Genomic DNA, 11,900 nt, shown 5'->3' on the forward strand with positions numbered 1-11,900 from the left:
TTCCCGCCCGTCTCGCCTGGATCATGGCCCACTGATCCTATCCGCGCGTTCCCTCATGAAGTCGTCCAACTATACGGTCGCAACCGCCATGTCGCACTCGAGATTATCCTCAAATTTCTCCCAACGGTAGCGAAGCCATGTCCCCTACCGCTACCACTACCGGCAATGCCCAAGTCACCGCTCGTCAGCTATGGGGACAAATGACCACGGCCGTTCAGGATGCCGAACGAGGTGCCTGGTGTACGCCTCTGATCCTACCCAGTGGGGGAATCCTTGTCTTTGGAGATAACGACACGAGTACGCTTTCGGCGCGTGTGACTTTCAAACTCCCTTGCGAAAACCCCGAGTCAATCATTAGCCCTGACACCACTGGCAACTCGTCGGTAATAGGATTTCAAGACCCTTTCTATGCCTCCATATCGCCTCAGATCTTCGCATTGGCCGCCGCTACCGTCATCAGTTATATCCTTGTCATTCTCATCTTCATCACACCAAGGACTTTTGTCATTGGAGGGCCTGGTGGAGGAGCTGGGTTTTTGGGTCGACGTGGAATGATACAGGGCTCTTCCAATATTATAGGTGTCGGCCGGAGGCCTCTACTTCAGAAAATCGCCACGCTGACAGTTGCTATCTCTCTCACGATCGCTACCGCCGACACTTTTAGTGTGGCTAAAGATCAATATAATCAAGGATATATGGATTCGAGTCTATTGGTGGATGATGTTGTGGGAAGTCTTGAGATTCGCATAATCAGAGTCATTTCCGACACTTTTCTCTGGCTGGCCCAGGTTCAGACGCTAATTCGACTGTTTCCACGGCACAAAGAGAAAGTCACCATCAAATGGTTGGGTTTCGCCATGGTTTCTTCGGATACAATCTTCAGTATCCTTGACTCATTTGTCAGTCGCAATCCCCGAACGAGACCCAGAAGTTTTCAGGATGTAATTCCTGCATTGAATTACTTATTCGAACTCGCAATCTCTATAATATACGCCTCTTGCGTGGTGTATTATTGCCTGTCGAAACGTCGATATGCTTTTTGGCATCCAAAGATGAAGAACATTTGTTTGGTGGCGGTCATTTCTCTCGCCTCTGTTGCTATACCTGCTGTATTTTTTGTTTTGGACATATCTCAACCTGATGTTGCTGGATGGGGTGAATATATACGTTGGGTGGGCGCTGCTGCGGCAAGCGTTGTGGTGTGGGAATGGGTGGAAAGAATTGAATCCTTGGAGAGAGATTCGCGAAAAGATGGCATTCTCGGACGAGAGCTATTTGACGGTGATGAGATGCTGAACATGACACCGTCAGAAGATGCGAGTTGGCGTGGGCAAGATCCCAAGTCGGGTTCTGACGGAGGTTTCCGCAAGAGTATGACGAGACCGATCACTCTTCAAGCCAGACGGCTACATGCACGTCTACCTCTCCGCAAACGACGGAAGGCTGGCCCGTCGGATGGAATCACTCCTGGTACGGATGCTGCGAACTCCAATGGTACCAGGATTCCTCCCAATGCTCAGCTCATTGTCCCTACCGAACAGATTGTCACCCCCAACAGGAGTGATACTGGCAGTGCCACCAGTACCGTCTATGCTATTCGATATCACAACCTCACTAGTCCTTCGCCCAACTTGCAACATGATCTCCAACCTCCACAGCCACACCAGAATCCTATGGTTGACATTCCAAAACCGGTTGATGAACCTTCAGGATCTGAGATATCTCCTTCTAGCACTGATAAGGATATGGCAGTTGAACAACAGAGAGCTCGGATTAGTGGAAACCCCGACACTCGTCACCATGGGAGACAAATATGGCAATCAGTCCCCAATCCATTCAAACGACGGCGAGCAGAACCACCGGCAGAAGTTGCCGATGCTCAAATTGCCAGTGGTGTGAGGCGCTCACCAATCGATAGTCGGTTGAATATGCGAGCGCGTCTTGGTGCATTCGCTGCTGCCCAGAAAGATCGTTTGACGAATCGTGGCAGTGTATCAGTTGTTCCATTGCCTGTCACTGTTATCCCTGCACCAAAGACAAATGATCGAACCTGGTCTCCTGATGATCTTCGAGATGAACCATCTCACGAGTCCGTGCCTATGGACGACTTCGGCCCAGAAGCTCGGCAGCAACAGGCGCAGACTTACCACGAAGAGCCTGCCTCTGGAGTGGTCGTTATCCCAGTACCAATCCAAGGTAGGACTTGGTCCCCCGACGATATAGCCAGTCATGGAACAAGTCAGACTCCACCGACTGGTTCAAGTTCAAGAATCCAAAGACCTCCGCCAGTGGTTACTCGAAATTCAATTGGTTCAACGAGCGACACTATTGTGCCACAAAATGTTTATACCTCAAGAGGATCCCTGACTATATCGGAAAACGAGGCCCGAGTAGTCTCAAGTCCACGAAGGTCAACTTATAGTCGAATGCCAGCGAGTACAGTACCCGAAGAGCCACACAATGCAGCCGCTCAAGGTGTGAAGACTCAAGAAGAACCCAGGGATACAGACACCGCAACCTTGAATGCCTCTGAGAGCACGTTTGGCTCGCAAGAACTGTCACAAACACCTGGACCGCACAATGGTCCCACTGACGCCTCTCCACAGAACGATGCAGCTGTAAACTCTTCTGCCGATGCACGCAATACTGGTGGAGGCACGAATTCTCAGTAGCAAGACTTATGTCGCAAAATATATATGATTTATACGTTCACCTGATTGCCACGTAGGACACTACACTATTCCTTAAGCAGTCGACATGTAAGAGTTAAGACTTCTCGTACGATTGAATCGCCTTGCCGTAGAGTCTGAATGCGAAATTGTTGGTGTGAGTTGACGGAGATGATGGAATCTTGTCCTGGACTATTATCGCTCCTCACTTGTCCACCTCGATTTTCACTTTAGATAGCCCAAGATCAGGGCACTGTGGGATTAGACCCACACAGGCCGTTAGCTGGTCAAAGTCAAGGCTGACGGTGTGTGGCACCGATTGAGAAAGTGACCAGAGTTGACCTCTTCTTCCGATTCACGTTGAATTTCATATAAATATATTCTAAACCCTTATTCACTCGACTTCTACGAGCATACGGCACTGCATCAGCACTATCCCATATCGCCACTTTTTGATCTATGCGCTAGACGCTCTATAAACATACATCTTTGGCAACGGCCCCATTGACAGATTCCTTCCAGGCATCTGTGTTGTATAGATGTACGAGGTAGACATGTTATTCCAATGTAGGGTTAACTTATTGTAGCACTACGGCGGAGCGTTGAGCCTTTCCAAGTTCGAGCGTCAGTCTCTCGGGGAATCATTCTACCGGCGGATCGACACGCTAGAAACCGAGTCCGAGCAGCCTCAGGGGCGAAAAATAGATTGCGGACAAGAACGGGAGCCTGCTCCCCAAAGGCACAGACTCTACGGTACTGCGCCCCCCCTATGGGGTGCCTGTATGGCTAGTGCAGTGCCCCCCGAAGCTTTGCCCTTGGGATAGCGAAGTTTTAGGCGTGCTGGATGCGACTCTAACTAAGCTCTGGGGCCTTTCTTAAGGACTCAATGTATCGCGGAGCATGGTCTGCTGGTGCTCTGAAAGCTCTAATAAGGAATAAGTACGAGCACTCGTATCATGAACACCAAGGAAAGGCGATGCAGAAGCTTCGGCCACTCACGCACAATTCTAAGTATCATTAATTCTGGTGCCTAATGAAACACCTCTCCTACAGGCTACAGATGGATGTGAAGTTGCAACGTCTCGCAAAGAAAATACGCGTACGAGCCTAGCTTCAGGGAACTCTTGGGCTACGTAAGTCAAAACCTAAACCCAACCACAATCCTCGGTAGCATTCCCCATGCACAGCCCTGCCATTCGACTGCGCGAATTCCACACCTTAGCCGCGTACGTACTCGTAAGCTCTTTTCTCTGCTGTGCCCAGTGATACCCGTCTATCAATCCTGAGCACGAGTCCCCAGAGTATGATGGAACTTCTCGAATGCGTTGTTAACCGCGCTTCTCGGACCCGCTGGACGCCCGACTGTCCGTCCGTGGAGACATCACGGTTCGGCTTTTACCTCGCTTGTAGGGAGCGGAATGGTAGGTGCCTGTTGTATCCTGCAGTGCCACATTTGATGCGTTGTATGCTACCGTATGTCTCGATGGGTTGTATATATCATGAGCGCTGCTCGATGCTTCCTGCTTTATGTTCCCAACCATTCCAGAACATCACTACACCAAGAGACATAGCTTGACTATTCCATACCTAACATCCCAGCCTCACCATCCACTCAACTCTAGACTAGCTATCTACCAATCAACACCAACTCCAAACCATCAACCATGGGTCTCATCAAAGCAGCCATAATAGTCGGCGGCGGCGCCTACGCCATCAAAAAGATCTCGGCACACCGCGAGCAGAAGAAACAGGGCCGCATGGCATTCGACCAGAACATGGCTTCGGGCCCACACCAGCCACAGTACCGAGACTATCCCGAACAACCGCAACAACATCAGTACTACGATGAGAAGCACCAGAGCCGCAATGAGAAATCCCGTGGCCTAGATGCCGGCGCCGAGCAGTACACCGACTACCCAGCAAGACAACGACAGCAGCAATACTCGCCACCCCCTCAAGCCGCCGTACACCCCTACGCCCTAGAATTCGTCGACCGCCGCGGCTCCTCGTCACCACAACAACAGCAACAGCAATGGCGCCTAAGTAACAGCCACAACGCCCCACTACCACAGGGTCATGAAAACGGATATTATCCGCCGCCCTCGTATCATCAGAATGCGTCCATGGCCGGACAGCGCAATGTCACGTCTGGGTTCGTCGAGCCCGATGAGCTGTCGTTGTCGGATGCCCACAGTCAGGGTCCGAGCGCGTGGGATCGGAAGGGCAGGAGGGAGAGTGGAAGTGGCACTCCCGCCGGCGCCGCTGGCCTGTCGCCCAAGGAGTATTTGGAGAGACATCTTTCGAAATGAGGACGGCTGAGTGCTTAGTTGGATTGGGTGGTTTTGCCATGGGGGTAGAGCATATTGTGATTGGGCCACCACGTGTAAATAGTAGGGCGTTTTGGCAAGTCATGGTGTCTCGTGCAATGGTTAGCGAAGTCACAACTCAATTGTGCTAGAAATGGAAAATGAATTTCTCATGCTTGAAATACTTCGACAGGGAGACGCAGTGAATTTCCCAGAATAGCATGAATTCAAAAAGATTCTCTCAGGAATACGTGTTGACATCATCACTCAATTGTGAACCAAGGCAGCCCCAAAGCTCTCCTGTTCAGCCCATCACACCTATCCTACATACCTGGGTTTCTCACAAACAGGTACACAAGGACTAAGGAAGTTTTCGACCTCTTTTTGTACCCCCGATACTTGACGAGTCGCCCGATGACATGGTCAGCACTTTCTTCACTAACTCTAGGTCTAACGTTTTGCACTTCATGGATAATGCCATTCGTTGAGCATACCCAACCGTCTTGCGGATTTGGTCGTCGGTCAAATGGAGGTCCGCAAACTCTCCTACGGAGCGAACTTCGTCATCGATTTCTCCCGATTCGTACCACTCCAGGTAGGACGAGCGGTGGGATGGAAGAACTCCAACTGGAAAGCCTGCCAGTGACAGCGCTTCCACCCAAACTTTCATTCGATGCACTCTTGATATCGGCTCTGAAGGTATTTTCAAATCCATCAGTGGACTGAATACCGAAGATTTCCATGTATCACTATTGGCGCTTAGAAATAGCGGTCCATTGAATACCCGCAGGAAGTCAAGGACGATGTCCGTCAGTGATGGTGAAAGGGCTTTGCTTTGGTCCGCTCCTGTCAATTCCACGTTGGTCAAATGAAAAATACAGTTGAAGGTTTCTGCGACATTCCCGAACGACTCGAGCCTCTGGCGAAATTCTTCTGGGCGCGGCCTCGAAGCCATCTGTAACCCCAGGTTCAAGCGATATACAGGCCGTTTGGATGCTTCTGCAAGCAAATCAACAATGAATTTTTTTCCTGTTCCAGGTCGGCCGGATAGGAGAACCCTTGCACCAACTCCAACTCCACTCGATACTTGTTTTCCAGGGCCTGACGTATCATCCGAAAGTACCGAAAGAAGCAGGTGTTTCATGTCGGGTTTAACATCCAATGCACCCAAGGGATCTGCTACCCATTCCACTGGCTCTATTTGGCAAACATGGAGGTCCACCCCTTTGCTGAGAATTGGACTGAAGCTTGGATATGTCGCAGGTAGGAGTGACAAGAACTCTTCGTACGCAGCCCGATCGTCAGCCACGGGTTTTGGAACATCGACTGAGTGTTTGTCTGAAGGAAAGTAATTCCTAAAACCGAAATAAATCCTCTCGATCGAAGGAGAAGGGTTGATGAAAAATCTGTTTTCCTAAACCGCCCTCAGGTTACTGGGTAATGTAGTTGATGGTGATGACTTACAGGTGAGGTTGTCCTCAGTCCAGGAATGCGACCACTATAAGAGACATACTTCAGCTCTTGACAGGCTAGAAATTGCGCTCCTCTTTCAACAAGTTCAAGTCTGGTCCTGTCGCTTGTATACTGTAGCGGATAAACGAACAGGTCGTTAATCTTGAGCTTTTCAAGTACAGGGGCTAAGAAAGACCGGCCTTCGGTGACGAGGGTAAATCTATCGCGCAAACAAAGCTTCTGGACGTTCATCGAAATTTGTGCCTCACCCCAACTTTGGTGACCAACATTCAATGCTGAAGATTGCCGGTAGGCCTCCATATAACTTATTAGTTCATCGAACACAATGCTTTCGATAGGTTTGACGAGCTCCTTTGGATATCCATCTTTATTTTTTGAGTTTTGAACCAACAGAACACCTGGATACTACGTTCAGAGGTGTTAGATGCGGAAACTTCTTGTTAATGACAGAGGAACATTGTCACTCATGGCACACTCACGAAGATATATGATAATCGTCGACAGTCAATACAGCCTTCACCAAGCAGTTTGTCAACCTGTGCGTACTCTTCTGCCATACAAACCCCGAGTCTATCAAGCAGAAGTACCAAGTGTTCATGCGAAATAGTGTTAGTGCTGTCCTCAAGAACCTTCCAGGATTTCCTTGAATGGTACAGCCATATGAACGGCCCTTTCAGTTCATTCTCGAGGGTGAATTTGGGACGGATTGAGAGTAGCGCGTCGTCCCAGGGGAGTGATAGAAGAGACTCGCACAAATCTTGAGACAGAAGGCGTATGGAGTATTCGGCACACGCGGTCAATGGATTGCGATCTTCTCTATAGCAACACTCATAATCATGAAATATGATGAACGACAAGGAGACGTTTTGTCTGAGATATGCTTCCAGATTATGGAGCGAGCGCCTGCCACACAAATGACCATGCCGGTCCTTCTGAATGTCCCGTTTCAGCTCTTCCTGCTGAGAGGAACTGGTGTCGAAGAAGGTCCATTCGGGGTCATGAGCAGTATTGGATGGCGTGACTGGCGGGTCAAAGAACAGTCGTGAAGAGTTGCTTCTATGGCATTTGACCCGCTGGAGAAGATGATGGACTTGGTCTGGAAATTGAGTGGTTTGGTCGGCTTGCTGGTGGATCAAATTCCAGTCCTGCAGATCGGGAACCGTATGACCTAGTTCGCTTATGTGGGCTTCCTTCGTTTGACAGGAGATTGCTGGTACGATTCCCTCAAGCAAGGCCTGTTCGTGGAGTTGTGACAGTCGGAAAGTTGCGGCGTTCGAGACAGCATCAGTGCCCGTCTCGCACGCTTCTTCCATTGATGTCAGGGTCTCGACATCTATTATGGAAGCCACGTCTTGACTGATAATCTCCCGTTGTCGTCTGAGGATGTCCGAATATCCTGCGAATGTTGTAAGTCTTTCCAAATCGTCTATCAGTTCCCTCAAATCCTGAACAAGTTCGGCAAACTTTTTCTTGTCTCCAATGGCCCACCGTGCTTTTGCGGTCAAGGGGGCTTGTTCCTGTGTCTTGTCAAGCCGAGACTTGAATTCACGGAACTTGTCTTTCCACAAAGTCGCATTTAGGTGCATTCGACTGATAGGGCCGATGGCATGGTCGGGGAGAAGAAGCCTGTTTCCGGTAGCTGAGCATTCTTTTAAACCGTATCTGCGAGTCAGAAGTTCTTCATTCTGTAATGTTATCATGATGTGGTTGAGTGTTCGTTCGATACTCGACCGAAGTTCAGCCTCATCTAGTCGAGAATCATAGTCGTGATCTTCGGAATCCATCAGCCCACAAGCTTGGCCCCATGCTCTGAGTCGCAATCTTTGATTAGAAAATTTCGTTTCCAGTAGATCATAATCCTTTCCCAAGTATTTGCCTTTCTCAACCAGTTGAAATCCTTCAATACAGGTAGAAAACAAGCCGATCAAGCCGACAGCGCCGATTGCCACGCCCACAGGCTCCATGACTCTATGTGAAAAGAATATCGTGGTTGAAAAGGTGCACACTAACTCTAAAGGCTAGGTTGCGAGAATTTGCAATTGTGAGGAGGGGCATAATGCGAAGCTCGTGGATGAGGCTGAGACTTGTTGGCTATGCAAAAGAGATACCTAGAACCAAGTTTAGCGCCCAAGGCATTTTCGGGGTGCATGAACAAAAAGTGATTGGTATTCGCACCCTCTCAGAATGCTGACTCCGCATCATGAACAGCGATATCTGTGTCTGCCTCGCTTAGTATCCAATAGAAGTGCCGTAGCTATGACTGATTGCCCTTGAAGTACCATGGACAATGACTATTAGCACAAGTTGAAAGTCCATCAAAATTGAGCACCAACTCATCAAGCACAAGAATCCAAAACCAACCCATGCAACATCATACACCCGTAATTTCCTCCCAAAATCTTTCCACGATTTTCCAATATCTTGGGCCATCCAGAAGCACATGGCCGACGTGTCTGCTTGTCACAAAATCCTCCAACTGGATTCGGTCCTCTCCAATAATGGTTTTTGCGTCTCTTGCATGAGCTTCTACATCAGCCGCAGGTACAAGTCTGTCAGCCTGAGAGTAGATATAGACACGCTTGAGATTGCCCTGCATAAAGGCGCCCTGTGGATCGTTCAGTCTCCTCCTCAACCACAAAGTTATGTTCTCGATTCCAAGAACAGTGTCGACAGCCTTTCCAGCCCCAATATATGCCCACAGAGCACCTTGCCCTATCAGACGAAGCGGACCTGATTTGGGGAACGATTCTGAGATGGCCTCATGAGCACGTCTTGCATTGGGAAGTGATGGAGTGCTGTCAAGGATAAGTGCTGAGATTGGCAAGTGTTCTCCCGTAAGTGCACGATACGCATCTGTAAGATTTATTGAACTGAAAGAGCCACCGTTTGAGAATATATGTAATAATATGCGCGGTTGTTCCGGATTTTTCATCTCTACCACCTGCCTGGCTGCTGAGACAGCCGGCTCTAGATTACTCGCCAAAGTCGCCTTCGAACGCCAAAAGAAATCGCCGCCATTCTGCTTGAGAACCAGGATAGGAGTGTTCGGAAACAGAGTCTGATATGTGGAAAGATATTTTCGGATGTTTCGCGATGATGCACCCATCCACGAGCAGAAAATGAGAAGATCTGGTGCTTTTGTCTGGCCCTTGTCCTCTGCTTCTGTGGAGGGGACGTAATGAAAAATCTGCTCTCCTAAGCGTTGGAATTCTTGAAGATAGGGGTCGGACTCTAATTCGCCCGAATGAAGCTCGGGCTCTGGTCCTGCGAACTCCATGTTGCCAGGACTCGGGAAGAAAAGTGTCCAAGATACTATCTTCCACACTCAAAACGGTTTATGACCTGAAAACGAGAATCTGGATGCAGAAATGGATAGAAACCTGCGAGAAACAGATCAAAAATTAACTTAGTCAGACGCCTTCAAAAATCTATAGTATAGGAGGTAGGATGAAGCAAGGTAGACGCCTTCGTGATGGCTGTGATAAAGGAGTCCGGATGCCGAGGCGGTTCTCGACTTCCCCGAGAGGAATGTATCCCGAGTTGCTAGTGCCTCACTAGGTAGTCTCGCATGAATGATCCACCGTATCTCAATGCCAAGCCTCTTTACGCGACCCTGTCGCGTACGCGTGCTTTCCCGCAACTTTTGAGAATCTGAAGCCCGATCGGTGCAATTCATGTATTGAGAGAGATTGTCGAAAAGGACCTCCAATTCTCATTGTTCAACCAACGAGATAGACAACATGGATGAAGATTTCGAGAAATACCTTGCGACCGAAATACTTTCAGAACAGCGCACAATTTCCTACAGAAATGTTGCAAGAGCACTCAAAGTCCATGTGAATACGGGCAAATGCATGCTCTATGAATTCCACAAGATACAGAATGACAAGAAGACGAACTCAATATATGCAACATACCTGATATCAGGAGTCAAGAAAGATCAGAAACTTGCTCTCCAAAAGAATGGCACCACCAATGGCCATACTCACGGCTATGACGAGGATGAACCAATCCCTTCGAGCCCCCCTCCATTCACCAGCTCCATGCTTGAACCTACCCAGAAAAGCAGTCAGAATACTCCAGCGGATGACGAAGTTCGAAACTCGGTGCGAAGCGTGACGCTGACAAGAGAAGAAAGATTGGAGTCAGTAAAAGAACAATATGAGACCATCACATCAATACACATCTACAGTCTATCACCCGCACGAATAGAAGATCTCGTCACCCTGACTGATATTGGCCGTGGACTGTTCACAGACTCGTTCTCGAAGGAAGACCCACTATTGCAGAACAAGACTTATGGTGTAATACAAAATCCTAGCGTTCGAAGGCGAAAAGGCGTGCGACCCGTCGAGCCTGTTGAGCCACCTCCGAAGTTCCAGCCCGTGAGAGATGAGCCAAAGAAGCCTAACTCATTCTTTCCCGCAAAATCTACAGCGAAACAGTCTGCTCCTGTAGTGGAATCAAAACAGGAAAAAGAAGACACCGCAGCATCTCGACCGAGCTCCCGCGATAGCACATCCACCGCAGGTTCCGCCAAACCAGCCACCCTGAAACGTGACTCTTCAGATCTATTCAAAGCATTCGCCAAACAGTCGCAGCAGAAACCCAAGTCCACACTGTCACGGAAGCAAGATGAGGACACCAAGATGTCCGACGCGCCAACTTCAGATCAGGATGAGGGAGAATCAGAAGAGGAGGCTTTGTTCCTCGACACAGGGACTCACAAGGCAGGAACGAAGAAACGATCCAGTGACGTCAGGAAAGAACGAGACGATCGAGCAGCCAAATTGCGAAAAATGATGGATAGTGATGATGAGAATGATAGTGCTACGGAGCCAAGCAAACAAGCCAGCAGTGAAGCGCCCATCAAAGCGAGCGAGAAAACAAACGGAGATGCTTCCGATGAGGAAAAGGAGGATGTCGCGTGGTCCGAATCAGACACGGAGAAGAAAGCTCAGAACACTTCAAAGCCGATACCCAGTGAACCATCAGGTCCAAAACGTCGTCGTGGTAAACGCAAGATCATGAAGAAGCGAACCACAAAAGACGAAGACGGATACCTAGTCACAAAGGAAGAGGCAGTTTGGGAAAGCTTCAGTGAGGATGAGCCTGAACCAAAGCCCGCACCAACGAAGCCTGCTTTTGGCAAGCCACAACCGACCCCGAGTCAAGGCAAAGCGGGCGCGAAAGCTGGTGCGAAGAAAGCTAGTGGAAATATCATGAGCTTCTTCGGGAAGAAAGCATAGGGCACTTATCTAGTGAAAGGGTGTTGATGACAGTGAGCTTTATTATTCATGTTTGCATGGTTTCAGGAAATACTGGATAGCGATATGGGTTGCATCGCATTGCACGATTGAATAGCTGAGCAAGGTGTCTTGCTTGTATAATGATACGTATGACACTGTATACCTCCTTTTGCTTCATTCTAGGGATATCATGCATTCACTCA

General features: G+C 49.0%; 5 protein-coding genes across 5 annotated transcripts; 3 read left to right on the forward strand and 2 right to left on the reverse strand.

The window, feature by feature from the left end:
* Positions 1-137: 137 nt before the first annotated feature.
* Positions 138-2,672, forward strand: LTR84_007030 (uncharacterized protein; the record flags this gene model as incomplete). The annotated part of the gene is made up of 1 exon (XM_064850585.1): positions 138-2,672. One exon carries the CDS (start codon positions 138-140, stop codon positions 2,670-2,672), a length of 2,535 nt encoding a protein of 844 aa, XP_064702654.1.
* Positions 2,673-4,333: 1,661 nt separating this feature from the next.
* Positions 4,334-4,978, forward strand: LTR84_007031 (uncharacterized protein; the record flags this gene model as incomplete). Its single annotated transcript, XM_064850586.1, has 1 exon — positions 4,334-4,978. The coding sequence occupies one exon, from the start codon at positions 4,334-4,336 to the stop codon at positions 4,976-4,978; it is 645 nt and encodes a 214-aa protein (XP_064702655.1).
* Positions 4,979-5,336: 358 nt separating this feature from the next.
* LTR84_007032 (uncharacterized protein) lies at positions 5,337-8,412 on the reverse strand (the record flags this gene model as incomplete). The annotated part of the gene is made up of 3 exons (XM_064850587.1): positions 5,337-6,389; positions 6,440-6,853; positions 6,928-8,412. 3 exons carry the CDS (start codon positions 8,410-8,412, stop codon positions 5,337-5,339), a joined length of 2,952 nt encoding a protein of 983 aa, XP_064702656.1.
* A 407-nt stretch (positions 8,413-8,819) lies between these two features.
* On the reverse strand, positions 8,820-9,725 carry LTR84_007033 (uncharacterized protein; the record flags this gene model as incomplete). Its single annotated transcript, XM_064850588.1, has 1 exon — positions 8,820-9,725. One exon carries the CDS (start codon positions 9,723-9,725, stop codon positions 8,820-8,822), a length of 906 nt encoding a protein of 301 aa, XP_064702657.1.
* Positions 9,726-10,188: 463 nt separating this feature from the next.
* LTR84_007034 (uncharacterized protein) lies at positions 10,189-11,697 on the forward strand (the record flags this gene model as incomplete). The annotated part of the gene is made up of 1 exon (XM_064850589.1): positions 10,189-11,697. The coding sequence occupies one exon, from the start codon at positions 10,189-10,191 to the stop codon at positions 11,695-11,697; it is 1,509 nt and encodes a 502-aa protein (XP_064702658.1).
* Between the last annotated feature and the right edge of the window lie 203 nt (positions 11,698-11,900).

This window comes from Exophiala bonariae, assembly GCF_035927105.1.
Source record: "Exophiala bonariae strain CCFEE 5792 chromosome Unknown scaffold_27, whole genome shotgun sequence".
In the NCBI taxonomy this organism is placed as follows: domain Eukaryota; kingdom Fungi; phylum Ascomycota; class Eurotiomycetes; order Chaetothyriales; family Herpotrichiellaceae; genus Exophiala; species Exophiala bonariae.